Source organism: Micrasema longulum, unplaced genomic scaffold (assembly GCF_059751315.1).
Source record: "Micrasema longulum isolate JH-2025_06_02 unplaced genomic scaffold, ASM5975131v1 h1tg000147l, whole genome shotgun sequence".
In the NCBI taxonomy this organism is placed as follows: Eukaryota; Metazoa; Arthropoda; class Insecta; order Trichoptera; family Brachycentridae; genus Micrasema; species Micrasema longulum.
This window is the reverse complement of record NW_028277353.1, coordinates 1432830-1454481: the sequence shown is the minus strand read 5'-3', so window position 1 is coordinate 1454481 and position 21652 is coordinate 1432830. Positions and strand designations below refer to the sequence as shown.

At 32.5% G+C, this 21652-nt stretch overlaps 1 protein-coding gene across 2 annotated transcripts in view; it reads right to left on the bottom strand.

Moving 5' to 3' along the window:
* The window catches only part of LOC148284150 (dipeptidase 1-like), a 275985-nt gene that overhangs the window by 212089 nt on the left and 42244 nt on the right, over nt 1-21652 (bottom strand). For both annotated transcript variants that reach the window (XM_088242587.1, XM_088242588.1), the window contains 2 exons: nt 9099-9327; nt 7623-7719 (listed from right to left, as the gene is read on the bottom strand). In XM_088242587.1, the coding sequence (XP_088098713.1) occupies nt 7623-7719; nt 9099-9327 (326 nt within the window). The remainder of the gene's footprint in view (nt 1-7622; nt 7720-9098; nt 9328-21652) is intronic.

Genomic DNA, 21652 nt, shown 5'->3' with positions numbered 1-21652 from the left:
TAGACTAAACACTGTTGAGATTAAGTGTTATTTTATAATATATAATCAATAATGCTAATCTGTTAAAGCTTTCATAAGCCTGTTTATTGGCTAAAAAAAATTAAAAAATGTAATTAAACATATTCAAAAACATTATGACACAATTATTCATCTTCATTTCCTGGTTTACTAGAAAGATCCGTGTTAATTCAGAACCAACAGCTACAATTACTATATATGTAAATCAAAATAAATAAGTAATAAGCCAATTAAATGTTTTTACATACAGTTACATACATACATATATTAATGTAAAAAAACACACATCAATATAAGAAAACTACTATTATAACTAGGAGCATAAAATAAAGAATTTATTTAATATCCTCGACACAGGTTGTGCCCGGTAAGGTGTTCATATAGAAGAAGAAAGTATTAGGGTCAAAGCACTAGTAAATGACCACCCCTAGTAGATGACCATTGGTTAATAAAACACAATATAATAAGAATTTCTACATGTGTCCAGTCAAAAAACTTTTAACACTAGAAACTATGACAAAAGCAGTAGGCGGACACATCTTTTGGTAAGAAACAAATCTATCAGTTTTGAACTGTGAGTTGTCAAAAGGTAATAGTGCATCTTCCCGTTATTGTTCTGAGATTGATAGTGTTTATATAAGGAAAGGTGTGGTACGTGTTTTATTTGATGCTATTTCTTATGAAACTCTTCGAATATATCCATATTCTAATGTGTTAGGGTGTTTTAAAATGTTATGATGTAACTAAATCTGAGTATTGTTTTTGCTGGGGTAGTAGTGGTCATTCACTGGTGATTTTGCTATTATTTTAGAGTAATAATAATTACAATTGTTACTTATATTTCACTAAAAAAATAAAAGTACTTAGAAAGATTAATGTGTTTTCATTGTTCTCTTTTATTTTGTACGCTTAAATAATGAAATTTATACCTTTAATGTTGATTTCACTACAAGCTGAACCTTAAACGGTCATTCACTGGTGCTTTGACCCTATGTAAAATAAAAACGTGTTTTAAGCATTTTAGTAATTTTTTTAATGCACCACAACAGGCCAAATTGCCCAATTACAGTTGTGAATTAAAGCATAAAACACACAGACATGAGAAAAATCACATTTAATTTTTGTGCATTCAGTGGCAATCGAACTCTGAATCTTCCGTACGCCAGTCTAATGTCTTAGCCATTACATCACGTGGGCCGCTATTTTACTGAATAAAATAAAGGAATATCAAAAATACATATAACTCAGACACCCCTGCATTCGAGTAGAGTTTCAACCTCCAACCAACTGTCAACTAGTGAAACAGATGAATGGGTTTTGAGATGAATGGAGTTATATTGGACGTCTATTGGGGCAGCGGATGTTCCTCCATCGCATAAATGTATACGAGTATATGCATTGATCCTGTTAGGCTATTATGATTATCGACACCACTAAATGAATCCAATTTAGTCAAACCTTTCGCATGTACCCAAAATACATTATTCAAAATCTATTGACCAAGTGATGCGATCAGAGGAAGACAAAAGACGCAAAGTCTATGGAGCGATAAAACCGCATTGGCTATTTGCCAATTTGAATTGAATCGAGAAACTTATGTTTCACTACTATTTATTTTTAACTGACATGCAAGTTGATTAAATACTGTTCCAAAAAAAATTCAAACGCTATGAAAAATTTTGAACCATTTTGTATCGAGATAACAAAAAACGTTAAATCAATTAAACTTTTGATGATAATGAAGCAGGTTGAATCAATTTAAGAATTTTCGACTATTTGTTTTTTTATTTAATTGGTTTATTCACGTCCAATAGGCATTGTTGCGTCAATCATATATGGTGGTCATAAGCCCTGTACATGCTTAGACTTTTATATTCCCTTTTTAAGGTTTTCTACATCCCTGTTGTAATTTGTTAATCTTAATGACTCCCGGGGAGAGGAAATCCAGTATTTTGTCTACAAACATTTGGACAAACTCTAATATTGTAAGTTTTTTTTTTATTCGACAGTATTTCGTCGACCCTTATCAAATATAAATTTTCTTTTCTTTTTTATCAAATAAAACATTCTCTTAAATGTTCTTCATCTCTGTTGTAATATGTTAATATAAACAGCTCCCCGGGGAGTTGAATCCAGTCCTTGTCTACAAAAATTTGGACAAACTCAAAATATTTTTGATAAATTACCTGGTCCATGAAGAAGTATAGAAATTGAAAAAAATAATATTTTCAGGCGTTGCCTAGTATGTAGGTGAAATAATTCAATTTGATGAATCTCACCCGCATAAATAAAGGTTTCAGCTCTTTAACTTCACAAACATCAACAGATGAAAGAATTGAAGGAATATAGATGTTCAAATATAGGCAGAATGGTGAATGTTACACAGTGTGTAAAGTGGCCACTTAAACCAGCCATTGACAGGTCATCAGCCCTGTAGATGCCTGGACTTCTATATTACCTTCTCTTAAATGTTCTTCATCTCTGTTGTAATATGTTAAAATAAAAATTGTAATAAAACATAAATCGTGATATTTCTCTATCAAAAATATGTTAAATATGGATGATAAGCATATGCATAATATGAAATGTTATAGTGATGGTCATAACTTCTGTAAATGCATTAATTCGGTATTCAGATGGCAAAAGCCATCTGCAATTATTTTGGTTTTTTAGTTTTCAAAAGTTTTAATAAATATTTCAGTAAATAAACAGAAAAAATAAAACAGCATCATTTAGAATGTTAATTTATTTTTGAAAAGTATCACTTAAATAATTTTAGTTTGTCGGTTAAAGTTTTTAAATTGAGCCTTGTTTAGCTCTCCAGAACATTTTTTTAAAATTATACATGGTCCCTTCTGCCATCTGATTACTGAGTTAATCTACACATTACTTAAACAACTAGGCTTTTTATTCCTTTTAAAACGTCGGTTAAAAGAGTTTTAAAACAAATATGGAATCTAAAATAACATTAAAAAAATAATTTATGTTTCCAGCTGAATTTTACAATTCTCCTTTGTCAATAAATCAATGATTTGAAAATCAAATTTCTTTTTTTTTGCACCACAACAGGCCAGGAAGCCCAATTACAGGAAAACACCCAGTAGCTCTAAATAACTATCGACGTGCACAAAAACATGCTAAGCATTTGAGCGATCACAATGAACAATAATGAACATGCTTAAGTTATAGCAGTCATAAGTCAACAAGGGTGTAATCTCCAAATCAACGCTCATGTCAGTTTAATTTTTGTTTTACTCGTAAATATATATAATGTGTAAATACAGTTCATTGGCGAAAAATCGGCGTTTACCATAAAAAAATATTTTTTCAAAATAGTAAGGAGTATCTAATACAATAAAGCGATAATTAAATTACAGTTACTATGGCGACTGCTTTTCTTGACATTTGGCTTGCCAATCGCCGGCTTAATGCAATAAATATCATGATAAATAATAAATATAATAAATAAATATAGCATTTTGGAATATTTTCCATATTTACACCGGTGAAATTCAAATATGTGATTGCGCAGCAGAATTATACGTCGCGCAACGTAAATATTTTGACATTTTATAATTGGTGTTCACGGATGTTGCATTGTGATCGCGAATACGATAAACAACCATGGTGAGAAATTGTTATTACGTCTATAGTTATTTATGATTGGGCTACAGGCTTGAGAAAAATCAAACAATTTTTTTGTGTTCTCATCAGGAATTGAAGCCGGAACCTTCCATGCGTGAGTCAAGCGTTTTGACCACTTCACCACGGAGGCCGCCTTAATATTCGGGTTTAAAAACGAGCACGTGCAAAACGGCAAGCAGTTGGCGTTTCGTTACCGTGACGCCACTCGCCCGGCGCTAAGTATGCTTCTAACAAACATTGCGTACAAGCGTGGCACGGTAACGCAATACGGGCCGTTTTTCCTATAGAGCACGAAACGTTTCTTTTTTAGGTAATGAGGAACTTTAGCACAACGGGAAATTGGATCAAAAAAATGTTGACTTACGCGCGATTAAAATTAGAGAGTTAAATTACACAGCAAAGTTTCTTGAAAATGTACGAAAAAAATATTAAAAATTGTTTTAATAAAAATCTAAAAACGAACTACTTTTAACGACGTCACTAGTCCATATGAATCAACCAATGATAAAAGAGTTGTGGAAAATTTCCGGTTTACTTATCGTAAACAAGCCATTCGACAGAACTGACCCGGAAGAAACGATAAAGAAATTAAGACGGAGTAGTTTTAGAAATACGAAACGTCAAAAAATCATAACGCTGATAATACGATACATAAAAATGCTTTTTTTTTAATTGGCTTCGTTTAATAGTATATTAAGTTTTTTTTCTAAACTACTTAACTTCCTCATTCAAAGTTTGCGTATTTCAAATCGTGTCATCGTTGTTATAGAACATCCGACGTCGCACGGAAATAAGTACAATACTGTTTCCATAACACTTTTTTGCGTATTAAAAAATAATACTAAAAAGGCCCGATTTTACCCCCTAGAAAGTCATTATGATTGACATATTACAACAGATATAGAGAAAGGTTTAATTAAACGTAGTTATGCAGAAAGCAGCCAGCCATATAAAAATGAAACTGAGATAATAGCACTTTTGTGAAATGAGGGAATTATCAAATCTAAAAAACAGTTGGAATGTTTTTGACTTTAACAAATGATTAACGATGAATACATAAGTTTTATTTAATATTACAAACAAAAATCTTATTACGTATTTGACCAGTTTTAATGACTTAAAAAAACATAAGATTTTTCTAGAGATGTGGGTGTTTTCTGCAAATTTAAAAATGCTTTTTTAGTGATCGACACCATTTTTAGAAGGTAATTAATACAGATTTTTGGACGAAAGCGGTCTGGCTGTTTTAGCGGAACAGAATTGACCTTCCTGCACCTGATAACATCAATATCTCATTTTTTCAAAATTTTGGACTGGCTGCTTTCTTTATAACCAAGTTCAATTGAGAGTACTACTTGTAAACCCGGCAAAATCCATATTTCTTTATTTTGAGCAAATCACAAAAAAACTTATAAACTACTTAACTTCAACATTTTTTTAAACTTATTTTTTTAATTATAATCAATAAATATTTTATGCGTTAGAAGTGATAACATAAGCTTGATTATGTCAAGAAACAGTAGTGAGTTAATAAATTTAATTTTATACATTACCAAATTTGCAATACTCAGTAGAGGTTGCCATGTTTGGAACAAGGCCGATAATATAAAAGTCAAATCTTACAAATTAAGCCGTATTTTTTACTGACAATGTTAAAATTATTGTTAAAAATTGTATTCTGAAAAAGTTTTAATTAATATCTCACCTTTTTAAAATTTTGCCGGGGTTGTAAGTAGTACCCTCAATTCATTTTTGAGCTATTTTACTTCACAAAAATCATTAGATGGATGAATGGAATCGAAAAATACTCAAGACTTAGCGGGTAATTAATTATAATATGTTTGACTAAAAATACAAAATAAACGCTGGCTTACAGCACTGAAATAAGATAAATATGGATTTACAAACATAAGCACGATAAGAATGTTACACAGAATTAAAAGTGGCCTTTAAACTAGCCCATGACAGGTCATAAGCCGTGTAAAAACGTAGAATTTTGTAATCCGTTCTTCATAAATATTTTTCATCAATGTCGAAATAACATGTAACATTATAAATATTTTTCATCTATGTCGAAATAACATGTAACATTATAAATATTTTTCATCTATGTCGAAATAACATGTAACATTATAAATATTTTTCATCTATGTCGAAATAACACGTAACATTTTCAAACCCAAGTAAATAATTTACTAAAATTATGTATCGCCACAGGCAAGCGGTTCTCGCGATATTGTGTTGTGATAATAAACGCCATATTTTCGGCCTGGACTAAGCTGTAATCTAGACTAGACTTTTTGTCTTATACCGCAACCTTATTAATTCACAAAGTTCCTTGATTAATTACACCAAGCTTGTTTTTATAATTCCGGTATAATCTGGTTAAATGTCTGAATATTAATGATTCCCCCCCCCCCCGCTCGCGTTCTACGCTGGCGCTGCGCTCGGCTAAGTGAGATGTTGGATGTAAAAATAATTTTATTACAGCCCTTAACACAGGGCTAAATGTAGTGGTACTGGTAATGAATTAATTAGTCACGGTTGCTTGTATTGATACGCATAAGGGATCGATTAAAATAACCGAATTCATACTCAGTTACGAAATTATAATTTGGTTATAGTATGAGTACCTTATTGAAGGCATCAGGACGAATTAGTGATTATCAGGATATTTCTGAAAATTTCATTTATCTAGGACAACTAAGATGGAGCCCACAATACTGAAACAATACAATATTGAAAGAATTGTAAATGTTCAACGGAAATTTTTAATATACTTAGATTATTAAAAAAATAACGCGCTTTGCTCCTGAAGCCAATCTACTAAACAAAATAGATTTTTGACCCTTAAAAATAGACGCACTTTATCAGAATTATGCTATTTATATAAAATATTTAATAATAATGAAAACTCTTTAAACTTCTCTCCAAAATTTATTTTAACGCCCTCTTTTGCGTAACAAAAAAAAAATATTTATTCCGTCTGCCAAGCTGTAGCACTAATTATACACAACACTCTTCTATCGTTTTTGTTTTGAAATTAAAATTCTTTTATTTTCATTTGTTGATATTTTTAACATGCCTCTTAATTTATTTTTTAATAAATAACGACTCATAGATACACTTCCACTTGCTTTTCAATGATGCACACGCTTACACATAATTGAACACTTACTCTTATACAAATACACAGAAACACACTCTCTTGCGTATATTATTATTACGCACGCACACATTAAATAACGTAACATAATTAAATATGTATGCTTATAATTTAGAAACCTCGCACGGCTCCGATAACAATGGGAAGTTAACAATGGAGAGTTATCTTCGACCATCCATAAAGAAAAACCAATATTGGGGACGAAAATTAGTATATTTTAATGAACATTTAAAGTTTCTTTGTCGGAAACCTATAATTGAACATGTTTAGAAGAAAAAAATGTACGCATATTCTGCTTTTTATACAGAAAACTTAATTTTACAATGTAGATAAAACTGAAGATAAATGTCAACTTCCCATTGTAATCGGGGCCTGTCTATTTTTCAACCTTATCCTCATAATGTAATTTCATCATTGTTGACTGTTTGTTTCCTTAAAACAAAATACATAAATAAAGATATAAATTATTAATTCCGACATGTTTTTAGTCACGGAGTTTTGTGGTTTTTCAAAGTTATTGTTTGGGGTGTTAAGCCTTATGGTTTTCATACAGATTTTAACTATTTAAATAATAACCTATTTAAAATATTTAAAGGGTTTTTTCACAAGCTAAGATACGAATAGAATACCGCGATGCATTTTTTTTGCAATTGATAATAATATCGATACCAATCAAAACTTCACAATTAATTTGTCAAAAATATACCGACGTATAATAGTACATAATGCATTATCCAATAAAAGGTGGATCGGGGTAAAAAGTATCGTATAGTAACTACTTTTAAAAACCAACCTGCGCTGATACGAGACCCTTCTTAAGCCGTGGCAGATCTGTGTGACTCCAGGGACTTGTAGACCACGGCGGTATATTGCGGAGGTCCTCACTAAATCTGAAATAAATCATAAGATTATGGTATTATTGTTTACCAAGATAAAATTACATTTTCTGCTGCGGGATTTATCTTTATTGGCCTTATTACTAAGCGTGAAAACAAGTTTGTAATTGCAACATTTTTTAGAGAGATTCTAGTTATATTTTTAAGGATTTGCAAATCTTTAGTACGTTCCCTGCAACAATGTATGGCAATTTTGACAAATCTTTTGTGACATTCGTTAAATGAATACAAAAAAGCACTTTGAAAAATATTTTTAAAGTAGCAACTAATAATTACTTAAAATATTATCAAATGGTGATTAAGCCATTGTGTATATGAATTAAATCTGTCGAATGACTCAAATGTGAGTACAAAAAAATAAGACGAAGGGAAAATAAATATTGATATGTTTTTATAAACAGATTGAGTTGAATATCCAATCCAATTTTTTTATTTTTTTTATATCTTATTTAAGACTAGAGCAGTAGCGTTAAAATAATCATCTTTACTTCACGTGATCGTAAAAAAAGGTGCAAAGACATTTTTTGATAGGAATTTGTATAAATGACAAATGAACATTTTTCACTGTCGATCTAAAAGCTTTTTAAACAATTAGGTGGATTTTTCCTAAGGGAAAAAGTTACATTTGCACTTCCTTTGACATATTCCAGGACTATCATTTAAACCCCTTTTGTAATCAATATAAAATTGCGTTTTATAGTATTTTATGGAAATGATCAATTAAAATTACATTGATATCAAAGTCCTGCAATAATGAAAAAGAAAATTGTCAATTACTTCGAATATGAATTTCTATTTATGTTTGTTTGCCTAAAGAAAACGTCAATTTTTTTTAAAAAAATACTATCAGGATCTTTTTTTCATTGTCAAAATATGGCATTTATAGGCACAAAAAATAAAATAGTCCATACTTGTTATACGAAAAAATTGTATTGCAAAATGAAATAAAAATAAGTGCTTGACAGTTAAAATTGGAAGGAAATATTTTTACAGCTTCACTAGATTCATAAATACCAGTTTTTGAGTAAAATAATATATTATAATAATCTAAATGTGACTACATCGTTATAAAAATTTAGAAATTCCAAAATTTTTTATTTTTTTTATTAAAATAAAAATGTTTTTTTTTTTTTTTTTAAATCAAAAAACTAAAACTGAGTTAAATTGAGAATTACAGATTTAAAAAAAGGGATAAAAAATGATAAATGAAAATAAGAACAGTCAATGACAAAGAAAATACCCTCGAAGGCCGCATGATTATTTTTTGAATATTTACTCGTAATGTTTTTTTTTAATAAAAAGCATTATGAGCCGTAATATGTGTAAAAATATTAAAAATAAAATGAAACAAAATAAAAAATGTCTCTTCTTACCTAAAATCCTTGAGTTTATTGTGTAAGAACTTCCTAATATTCCACGGGAGGTCGTTGTGGCCGTCCACGAGGGGCGAGTCGGCCAGTAGGGCTGCGGCCAGCTCCAAGCGCTCCTCTAGCGAGGCCCCCGCAGACACCCGCAGGGCCAGGGGCACCGCCACCCCCGCCGCCCCCGCCACCAACAACACAGTAGCGATGGCGTACCAGTGCTTTTGGGCCAAATCCATCTCTGTAACGAAAGAATCATAATTAAGTCACGCATTCACAGGGAGACGATTTTTTATATTTTTCTACCTCTAAATAATATCATAATCATCATTTTCCTATCCGCACCCAGGCACTACAATCGTAGTATATCTAGATCAATTTTGTAACATAGATGATAAGATGAATAAAGGACCATTATGATATTGCATTTTATTTATTTATTTACACCTTTTATAAAAATACAATTTAACGTGCCCAGCTAACAAGGGTACATACCCCGTTCCAAGCTAGGCAATTACATTCTAATAGATGATAATAGTTAACACATTAATAGAGAAGCGCAGACAAATAAAATATAAACTTATTCATATACAGACACATATATAAACACACACATACATACACCCACTCGCATACACATACATACATGCATAAAAACATAAACAATGTATTTATACGAAACTTCATTTAGGGGGATCTTTAAGCTCTCCATCCACCAGCAGCTGTTATGGAGTCCTAGGGAACTCTGTAAGCTGCACATAGAGGAATTTTATTTTATAAAGTCCTAAGAAATACAAACTCTATGCAGATTTAGGAGGGGGGAAAAGAATGCATGGACAAAGGCCAATACGTCATCCCCACCCTTCAGGATCTCCTCAACGCACCTGTTTTTTTTATTCAAAAATAAAGTATTTACAACATTTACGTAATCAAAATAAGTATGAAAATAATTTACATATTGCAGTGTTAATCTTTATATCCAATTTTTCAGATTCACTCTGCCAGGAATCGAACCCAGGACCTCAATAATGCTGGGCAAACGCGACGAAGTGGACTTAGCCCCACGCATTTCCCTTTTTCAAGATTTTTACCTAAGAGTAGTCATCGAATCGAAAACGCTCGTCCTTGGTTACGGCTCTATTTCTTATTTAGATTTATATTTTAAGGAACAGTTGCACAAAAAAAATGTTTTTAATTTGTTGCGTTTTCGTCAAAATTTTCAAAATTGGTTGAATGAAAAAGTCAAATTTTTATTTTGAATCATGAAATAAGGCACACATAAACATATTTTTCTGTCGTCGTTGTCGTTGTCTTGATTTAGAATGTTGTATATGATATTGTTCTTATATTGTCACATGGTGTCAATGTTTGATTTTTTTTTAAGTTTTCTTTCTTCGTCTACAGTTACATCAGTAGCTCATTTATAAATAAATTTAAAGCATTCTAGTTGAAAGCATTTACATATGTTTAATTGTTTAGTTTGTTTAAAGAGTTTTATAGTTGATGTTTGTTGCGGTCATATACAAACTCAAATATTTTATTTTGCTGCCTTTGTAGTCTGTTTATGTCATTTTGATTTTTCTGTTCCTCAGAGTAGTTGCATATAGCATATTTTAGTTTTTACATACATAGGTTTCTCAGCTGTGATCGGGCTTCGTTAGGACCGACATTGGCAAACTGATGAAAGGCTAATGCGAAGAGAAAAAGGGGTGACAATTCTATTTTTTATTATTATTAATTTAATACCTTTGACCAAAATGCGATTTCACCAAAAAAATATGGGCAAATAGAAAAATTCAAGGTGTGAATAATTTTATATCAGTAAATACGGCCGAAGAGAAAAAGGTGCTACTGGCAATATGTCTACTGTTTCAACAGTTATGGAATGGAAGATAATTTCAATTTAATGATTAATTGAATTCTAGACAAAGTAAAATGAGTAGATTTTATTTTTTTACTGCCATTTCTCGTATATTACGTATATTTGAAATGACTGTGAGAAGCCAATGATGGCCCAAAAAATGTCAAGAATTTTATATTTCCCCCTTTAAAGAAATACTTGGTCTGTGTTGAAATATCCGCCAGTGACAGGTTAATACTGTGCAACATTAAATCGTCCGCCTTATGGTGCAGATGTTAGCGCTTTTGACACCAATGCAGAATGTTCTCGATTGATTTGACTCCCGGAAAAATTTACCAGATAAACTTAAGTTGGTAAAAGGATGATTTAATGCTTAAAATAATCAAAAAATTTTGAAGCAAGAAGTGTTACGATGCAGTGCTCTATAAGCATTTAATTTGGATAAAAGAATACTGATAATTGTAATAAATCAGTTCCCTTTTTAGTAGAAGACCAGAAAGTTTCCAGTTATTTGGTGTGAGTGTGGGGATGTTATCTAACCGTTTGTGGGAAAATAAAGCAGCCAAAATAATAATCTTATACTTTAAAAAGATGAAATTTGTATACCAAATAAAAGTATTTGATTACATGTATAAGTCATCCTCTTTACAGTCAAAATGTCATAAAAATATAATTTGACATCCAAAGGAACATTATTAACATTTCTTTGTTACAATAATTGTGAATCCCGAAACAATATTTTCAGTAAAAATGACAGTTGATCTGCCTTAGGTCAGTCTAATATGGATTTAACTGAGATATTTACTTTTCATCTATAAAGAACCAAAAAGTTTGAATATCAAAAGCAGTTTCAAAAGAATTAAATCGATTTAGAAATATAATACTTTTTAAATGTGCTTACCCTTCTATTTGCGACGTAGATAAGTTAGTTTTAGATAAAACCCGAATAGAATTGGTGGTAATATAATTCTCAAAAATGTTTTTTGAAATAAAAAAAAAATATTAATTTCATGTAAAACATACATTTTTTTTCCTTTTTCATTTGGTGTACAAACAATAAATAAATTCATCAAAAATACAAATAAAAACATTGGGTACATACACTTTTTTGGTAAATTACATGAAAACACTAATAAAATACCAATTATTTAAAACCAGATCTTGTCTTGATGTCCCTTTGTCAATGCTTCTTTTCTTTTTTTTAAAATGTTTTTAACTATTCTTTTATTGTAATATTTAAAATCTTTAAATTGTATACATGGATAATGTCCGTAAATAAATAAATAAAACACATTTTTCAATCAAAATACAATAATGTGGTCAAGTAAATTAACAATGGAGGTAATTAAATTTTTTTTTTTGGTATAATTAGCCATTAAGTATAAAAACGTCTCTTGCATACATTTCTTAAACCTAAAATAATTGTCGTCAAATAAAGCAATCTCCATGCTTTCAAATCTATTTTATTATCAGTCCCTTTTTTATATTAGATTGAAAAACAATACGTCATTATTTAACGAATCTATGAGTAACGTTTTTGAGCTCTTTTGAGTTAACGCCAACAGAAACAATTATTTAATGTACATTAAAAAAATTAATTATCTATACCTACCATTTCTACAGTTGATCATATTTCGTATTTATTTTTCTCATTGAAATAACTTACTAAGAAAATACCCAAATTATACAAATATCGTGAATACGATTGTATAATTTATCATAAGTCTTACCGATTATCGCACTACTAAAATGTTATATTTAGATAACTTAGTATTTTATTTTATTTCGCAGCTTGGTTTGCTCTTTATTTCTTTTATCAAAAAATAATAGAAAAATCAGTCAAACGATACATTCCATTGGCTTCTTTATTTTTCCATTGGCACAAATATAAAAGCATTATTTCTTAGCCAATATTCGCCATCTGTGACGTTCCTTACTTGACAAATAATAGCTACATTTTTACTTATGTTATTGTTATTTTTCTTGAATCAACATTCAGACAATTCTGATGGTACACATATTATTGTAGAAACATGAAAAATAGCCAATACACACCCACTACAAAATGTGGTCATAAAAAACAGTATACTTAGGTACTAAATTTCTTTGATTTTCAAGGTCATGTGTCGTTTGTACTCTGTCCATATTTTGGATTACATTGCAGTGTTCAAAAGCGTACATCAACCCTGATGATGGGACAGTACAATTCGATCCAACGCGTTGGCAAAATGTTCGAACGGCACTCGGTAGAATAACTTTTAAAAACTCTTTTTCAAATATAACATTATACTTACTTATAGGTATTCAGTAATCTTCAAAATTTAACGCTGACCAATACAACAGGAATATTTGCAATATTATATCAATTTATTCATTTTGTTTGACCGACTCCGGGGTTCTAACCGTCAGTAGGGTCGCAGTGAGCCAGATCTTGCTGGAGGGTGTGATTCTATTCAATGCTGCAAATGCCCAGTTGCATTCCATATTACTGACTAGTCCAACTCGTCGTGAACCCCAGGCAATGGGATCATACTCGTAACGGTGTGATCACAGCAGGAGAGGATGAAAGGCGAGTTTCTGGCGCCTCCATACCAGAACCAAGCAGCTTAGGGAAGATAACCCCTACAGAAAAATCCACCGGAAAAAGCAACGGGAAACCACTTTGTTCATCTTTTAGTAGGAATCACTTTGGCGAGTGCATCCAACAAGTAGTTGTTCTAGCCTCGGAGTAGCGCAGGACCGTGATGCGCTTCGCTGAAGCGATCGCCAACGTCGGAGGGACCTGATAAGGCACCGCAAGAAGAAAAACTCCGTCCACACTTCCCATTTTCTTAAAGCAGCTCCACGCTACAAAAACCATGTAAGTGGGCACCTGTCAAAACATTCTAACTTTAGTCGCAAAAAACCATCCTGCAAGTGAAGTGCTCCCAAAGATTTTCTACAACTGAGCTGTGCCAGAATCTACCTAGACCACCATCTCCATACACAAGCTGTGTCAGCGTCATCCGACCGCCGGCTTCACCAGAAGGTTCCAGCTCCACGTCATGCCCTAACACATCAGCAGGTTACTGGAGTCGCGCAACCTTGCCCTCGACAGTGCATTTTCCAATTTTCCTCGTCTGGGACGAGGTATTTCTGCTCGTCTCGTCCACTCCTCAACGCATTTGATCACACCCTGCATGGTACCATCATAGTATATATGTGATGGGGCCAAATTGTATTATTTAAAAAACATATAATATAATAAATGAGATTCTACGAAGCATTTTAATTGAATTAATGAAATTCAGTATAAAAATACTCTTGAGAATTGTATTCCGAGGTTTGTTTTCGTAAAAAGACTTCTTCTCTCTTTTTATAAGCTCAAAGAAACGAATTCAGAATATTTTTCATAAAAGTGAGCTAAAACGCTATTTTCTTCCGTTTTATCTGAGATTTTTTTATTTCATTATGTAAATTAGAAAGACGGGATGAAAATACAATGTTTTTCTTTAAAAATAAAGGGCTCAGGCATCTGTTTTTTTATTAAAAAATATTTAAGATTAACGAACTTTTCTATAAATATATTGTGAATTATTTATCATCATTCCCTTGTGGAAATAGATACTACTATCGTAATGTACTTTGATATCATTTATTATGTCATATATTACATGAAGCCAAAACCATCAGTATTGAGCTTCAGCTTCCATTCATAATTACCATGTATCCAGGAAAAATATTGCATAGAATTGATACTAACTACCAACTAAATAAGTCATTTCTATTTTTCTTGTCGGAAGTTGAATCCGGGATCTTGGGTGTGGTAGACATAAAAGCCCTAGCTATACTCTCTAGGTATACTCATACAGGTAGTGATTTGTGCAATATTTTAAAAATGTTTTTAACTTAGATTTATTTATTTCCTATGAAATATGACAACGTTTAATTACAGATCATGAAACCAAAGTTTGACCCAGGAACGCATGTATTTGTACCGGGTTTATATTCAGACAATTCAATTGTACATCGTTTGCGATTCTAAAAGATCTGAAGTTTAGATTTGAGGCCATTTTCAACATATACATGCGCTTGAAATTGAAAAATATGTTTGGAAAGTGGAGTTCAAACTTGGGCCTCTAAACCGAAAGTCCTTGATACTAATACAATACTACGAAGCGGTTCTGTTCTGAGCAGCATCATCTTGCTTTACATACTCTATTTATGAAACTGTTTTCTATTGTATACTGTACTTGGTGTGTAGTCGACCTCATGGTGTAATGGTCAGCGCGTTTGCCTACCATGCAAGAGGTCTTGGGTTCGATTCCCGACATGGTTGACATGAAATATTTATTTAAAAATGTGTTTTCACACTGGAATATTTCATAGTAACTGGACTGGTACCTGAAGGGAAAAACTGATCATCTTACCTTCATGTAACAAAAATGATCAAGATATGCTACGATTGGTATGCCAATGCAGTGCCCTATGCACCATTAGGTGCAGAAAAGAAGGGATGATGACTGTTCTTGTAGGGCACTCATAAGCATATTCTTATGTGTGCTTTCATAATAAAAATAAAATAATATTTAATTTTTATATAATATAATGTTTATATTTTAAAACCTTATATTTACTGTCTTTTAGCCGGGAAGTTATCACTAGGCAGTTAAAAATGGATAAAAATTAAAACTAAAAAATAGAAAAGTGCGACAGGAATACACTATAATCAGGTACTCTTTATGTTATGTTGATATATAGTGCCCTGACTTAATGCGGATTTTCTAGCAAGTCAGGCGTGAGTTGTTCCTAATCGTGTCACTATTTACTGTCTCTGTAATTAACTTACGTATGTATAATGTTTTTAAAAAATAAGTAAAAAAACAAATATATGAGAATGTTAAAAACAAAAGCTAAAAACTCAAACTTACCGTCATAAGTGACAAGCGGCAATCTCTTCAGATATATATGTTCTTATATCGACAATAAATCACAAATAGAAGTAATCGCCTGATACAAATGATGGGACTGGTGTGCTGTTACTTTCAGCGTCCCTCAAGGTTCTACCCTGGGACTCCTCCTTTTAATTGTGTTTATTAATGATATTCACAAATGCCTGAGATCTACCAAAATCATACTTTTTGCTAAAAAAAGTAAATCAAACTAACTATCCAACTTTCAACATACGTGAATGTACGTGTACATTTTTTTCCAAAAACACTTTATAACAAATAAAACGATACCGAGGAAGAAAATGATAAGATTTGGAAATTATTATTTATATTAATAAAATAATAAATAAATCTTATAAAATGCATAAAAACGCTTACATTATCAATGTAAGAAAGTAAGCGCTTCAGTTGTACTTTTATGTATTTAATATTTTCGTTCGGTATATATAAAACGTAATTTGTCTTTTACGAGTCAGTACCATTTACTAAATTACAAACTAATCTCATTCCTTCCTGGCGGAATAATTTTATATTTGTATAGACTTTAAAGGGAGAGAAGAAATAATTCAAAGCCCCGAATCGAATTGATTTGGTTTTTTTTCGGAAAACATCAGGTAAATTATTCGAATTTGGTTATGTTATTTTCTAGTAGTAAACAAAAATAAAATGTGAAACAATACAATGGAGCAAAAAATTGAGATCAGCGTGATAAGAGGGTAGTTTTGGAATAAATTTGCAGATAAAATATTTTTTCTTAAAGGGATTTTTGTATATTACGTAATCAAGGAAAATGAAAAGGAAATTTAAAATAATGTGTTCTGAATTTCATTATTTCTCAAGGAAAATTTATATTTTCCAATTTCTAAGTCATATTTTTTTTTACATGCGTTCATCCAAAAAAATATACGGATACTAAATCTAGGGTTACTTGAAAAACAATAAAATTTTATTTGAGGTTTAACAAAAAATGTATTAATTACAAAAACTTACAATAGTAATAAACAAAATATAATTTAAGAATACCAGGTAGGTTGCGTATTCGAATGTGATAATTTCAAGTGCGCAGTACATTTCAATTAAAAAATAAAACCCGTATCTTCGTCGGGACACTAATTACACTAACATGCAAATCCCATTATTCACTTTCAGTGTAGTAGTTGCAGAAAAATATCCAGAATTTGTTTGTTAGTGTAATTAGCGACCTGGCAAAGAGGCGGGTACTTCTCGAAACAGATAGGCAAAGAAATGTCGGTAAGTGGTTATTTACAAATATTTAGTAAAATTTACTTGAATTAATCTCGGCTGTCACGTTAAACACTGTTTTAGAGTTTTTAAAATAATTTTAGGTATTTTTTTTTTCATTTATTTTAGTTACAATATATTTATGTAAATTTATTGAGACCGAAATCTCAACTCCATGGAACCAAAGTCCAATATGGTAAGTAGGGACGTCGAAGGTAAACATCTCGGCATCTAAGCTTGCCTACGCTCATAAGGTTAACTCATATCTGTTTGAGTTAGCCGTAGGCAAGGTGGCGAGATGGTTACTATACGAGTAACTAAATAGTTATTTATTTTTAACAATATTTATCTGCTATTGTTTCAAATTTCTTGATTAAGGCAATAGTAATTTTTATAAATAATAGCTATTTTAGTTTTTACAAGAACTCAAAAATGTTTTTATCAAAATGGATTTTCACTATGTACAATAAATGTACACATTATTTGCAGCTAATGGTGCATATTTCATCGCATTGGTATTTCAACTAGAGCGATTCTTGATAATTTGATAGAAAAAAGCAGTCATACGCTTCAGATCCAGTCCAGAGACTAAAATATTAAAGTGACATGTCGACCTTACTGAGAATCAAACCCTGGACCGCAGGTATTTCAGACAAACCAGCTAAGACTACCACGAGGCTAGGGTTACCATTTTCAAATTATGAGATGCCTGTTTGGGATGCCTAAAATGCCTGATTTTTTTAGTGCTTAACCCTTTGAGACCGTATGTATGTGTAAACGAACACTGGCTTTGCGATTTTGTTTTTCCCGTAACAAATCAAATAATTATCTCTAGTTTTAGTTTCTAATTACTGAAAAGCTTCTCTATGGCGTCTGTTTTGGTCTGCCAGGTTGTAATCTGTAACACCGTCTAAAATGCCATTCATATTTTGACAGGTTTACTCTCGTTAGAGCACCTGATTTCATTAAATTTAATATTCAAATACTAACAAGCTACTATATTATTATTATAATTGTTAACTTTTCACTAATAAAATGTATTTTAATATGTATTTGCAACTGATATTTATTTCGCATAATTATAACAAAAACAGCCTTTGAAACCTAACGTGTGTTCAAAATTTAGAATCGTGTTGTGGTCCCGTGGCTAGTGTTGCGGACTCGATGATTAGAGGTCCGAGATTCGAACCCCACTCTAACCTAACTTGATTTTCATGTTTTAATTGTGAGTTATTTGCAACTCGTTAAAAATGCCCACCAAAATTGAAACATTTTAGTAAATTGTAATTACGCCAAGATTGTTTTTTCTTTAAAAAAAAATCTGTATGCAAGCTACTTATAAACATAGCAAAAATTTCTAAACTGTAAGGAAAAAAATCAAAAATTTCCAAATAATTATCTTCCATTATATATTTTTTACAACTGCCAGATTTGATTCAGGTTTCAGAGTGTTTTAATAAGTTATTCTTTGTTATGGTCGTCAAGAGATACCATGTCATATTCAATGGCAAAAATATTAAACAGCCTTTAACTATGGGCCAATGATACACGAGCACTTTTTGTCCTAAAAATCCGATTTGAGAGGAAATTAATAAATGCACTGGGAACGTTGGAATAATTTTAATCCAGAGCTTGTCAGTATGCGTAATGTCAAATAGGATTTTTCTGGACTAGGACTGCAGTCGTTTATCAAGAAAATAATTTAAATCCAGGGTGCATAATATGTCTTTTTAATTTTGATTTAATTACTGTACCTGTTAGCTATACGCGTTTTGTGGGTGGTTATTTTGATATTCCACCCCGCAACTCGGAGGAGAATTGGCTCTCTGGCTCTGAGAAAAGGTTGCCTATACCTGTATCTAATATTATTTTTTAAAAATACAACAGGGATGGAGAAATTTAAGAAAAGGGAATATGAAAGTCTAGGCTTTTACAAGGCTAATGACTTGTCATTGGCTGGTTTAAGTGGCCACTTTACAACTTATGTTACATTTATCATTTTGCCTATGTTCGAACATCATTATTTCTTCAATCCTTCTATCTGTGGATTTTACTGGATTTTACTGCACTAATGGTTTCGGGACATGGGGAGTTTAGAGACAAGCTTCATAAACTTGGACTTGCCCCTGTCTTGAGCTGTGCTTGCGGAGATAACCATCAATCGGCCGAACACATCCTGTGGCACTGTGTGCTATTAGATGACGCCAGAGATGAGATGCTGAATAGTCTGACAGGGGTCATGTGACCAGCGTGGAATGTGGATCTGATGGCCAACAGTACGAATTTTGCACTCTTCCGTCAGTTTGTCTGGAGTTGGGTATCGCGTTGGGAGCTCCTCAGATGCGCGGACGCCTAGGTGGGTAAAATATGGTGGGACAGGCAACTGTTCCTGTAGGATGCTCATTCAGTTGGGTCTGTGCTTCCTTCCGAGCAGAACGCACACGTTCTTTTGTTTTGTCCTCCCCTTACGGGGGTGGTATTCGGATCCTCTGCCTCTGACTACCCAGGGAGTCCTTCTTTATCCAACGTCGTTCTCTTAATGTAAATATCCGTGTTTTTACTTACGTTTTGTGTAAGTTATGTTTGTTATGTTACCATAGTTTTAAGAAAATGTTTTTGTATATTTGGATACGTTTATTTATGTAAATTATTTGTTAACATATTTTTTTTAATTAAAAAAAACAGAGGCATTGAGGGGATCCTGAGGGGTGGGGACGACGTGTTGGCCTCTGTCCATACGTCCTCCTCCCCCCTCCTTATTCCTTAGGAATATTTATAATAACTTTCCTCTATGCGCAGCTGACAGAGAGTCCCTCAGGACTCTATAACAGCTGCAGGTGGATGGTGGGCTTAAGGGTCTCCCCTCGTGTGGATTTTAGTGAAGTTAAAGAACTGAAGCCTTTATTGTTGTGAAGAGATTCATCCGATCGAATTATTTCACATACTAGGTAACGTCTTCTTGGACCAGTTGGTTTCTTTGCAAATGTTTTTAGACAGAAGACTGGATCTCCATATTTCCTTCTCTAAATTTTTCTCCATCCCTGTTGTAATTTGTTCATCTTAATGACTCCCTAGGAGGTTCACCTGGATTTCAATCCAGTCTTTTGTGTACAAATATTTGTACTAACATGTTGATGTATAAATACATATTTATTACACTGGCAACACTAATAATTAGCACTTGTTTTTAACGTGACGATCAGTTTTGCAGTAAAAACCTGGACCCTTATTTGTAAATACGTATCGTATAGCAATCAAATGTTTTCCGTTAGTAATCGTTGAGATAAACACCCCCGGTCATATAAATGGTAAAGTGTTTAAACATCTGTGAGATGGTGTAAATCAATGTTATTACCTTCATTTTATTACTAAACGAGTCCTTCCTAAATCTTCACGTAATTTATAAACGCCCTTAAGACCTTAAGTAACATGTGTTTAGTGCAGAACCTTCCTTATTTAGGGGTCAGTGTGTACTTAAATTGTAAGCTCTATACCTTGAGGCTTATCCGCCGTGTACACTAGTAAACATAACCTCAGAAAAGCAAAATTTGAGATACATTAATTTTACTTTGCATTTATCACGACGCGCGCTGTCTGGAACTCTAATATATGACGGATACGAGATATAAAGAACGAATGTCAAAAAATTAAGTTTTGATATATAACGTTCTAAAATTTCCCAACCTCTTTGGCATTAAAATAATCATTTAAATATAAATGAACCTGCATTATGTAAATAGCCTTTACTGTTTTATATAGGGGCGGGTGGATGTTGAAATGAAATAAAACAAGTTGTGTGTGAGGTATTAAAAAAAATCTTTTTTTATTTGAAAGGCCCATATATGCCATTAAGTGTCCGCCTCGACTTCTTACACCCTCATCTTATCACCCCTGCGAAAGATAACCTTACTCTCAAATCGCTCATGCAGAATATCAATCGTGGCGTCCACTGTATGGCGCGTGCGCCGTCTTGCTGGAACAACATGTCGTCTAGGTCCATATGGTTCAATTTGGGCTATAAGAAATTGGTTATTATCGTTCTGTAGCGCTTGCCGTTGACGGTGACCGCCTCACCAACGTCGTATTCGAAAAAGTACGGACCAATGACGGCGCCGGCCCAAAATCCACACCAAACGGTAACTTTTTGAGGATGCATCACCTGATGAACCTTGCGTTGATTGGTGTCATTCCATACATAGCTATTTTGCTTGTCAAAACTGCTATTCATCCAAAAATGCACCTCGTCGCTAAAAATGATTTCCAGCAAAAATTGGGGTAGTCTTCCAAATGATTCGAAGCCCAGTCAGCAAACAAACAGCGTTATCTATGGTCATGAACTTTGAGCTCCTAGATTAATTGGATCTTGTACGGATGTAAGCCTTAGTCCCAAAGCAATATTCGCCAAGTTGAAGTCTGCGAAAGTACGAGTTCTTGTGCTCGGCAAATAATCGACTGCTTTGGGTTCTGCTGTACACTTTCATGGACAGCGGAGATGTTTTCGGACGATCTTGCGTTCATTAAGCGTACGAGTG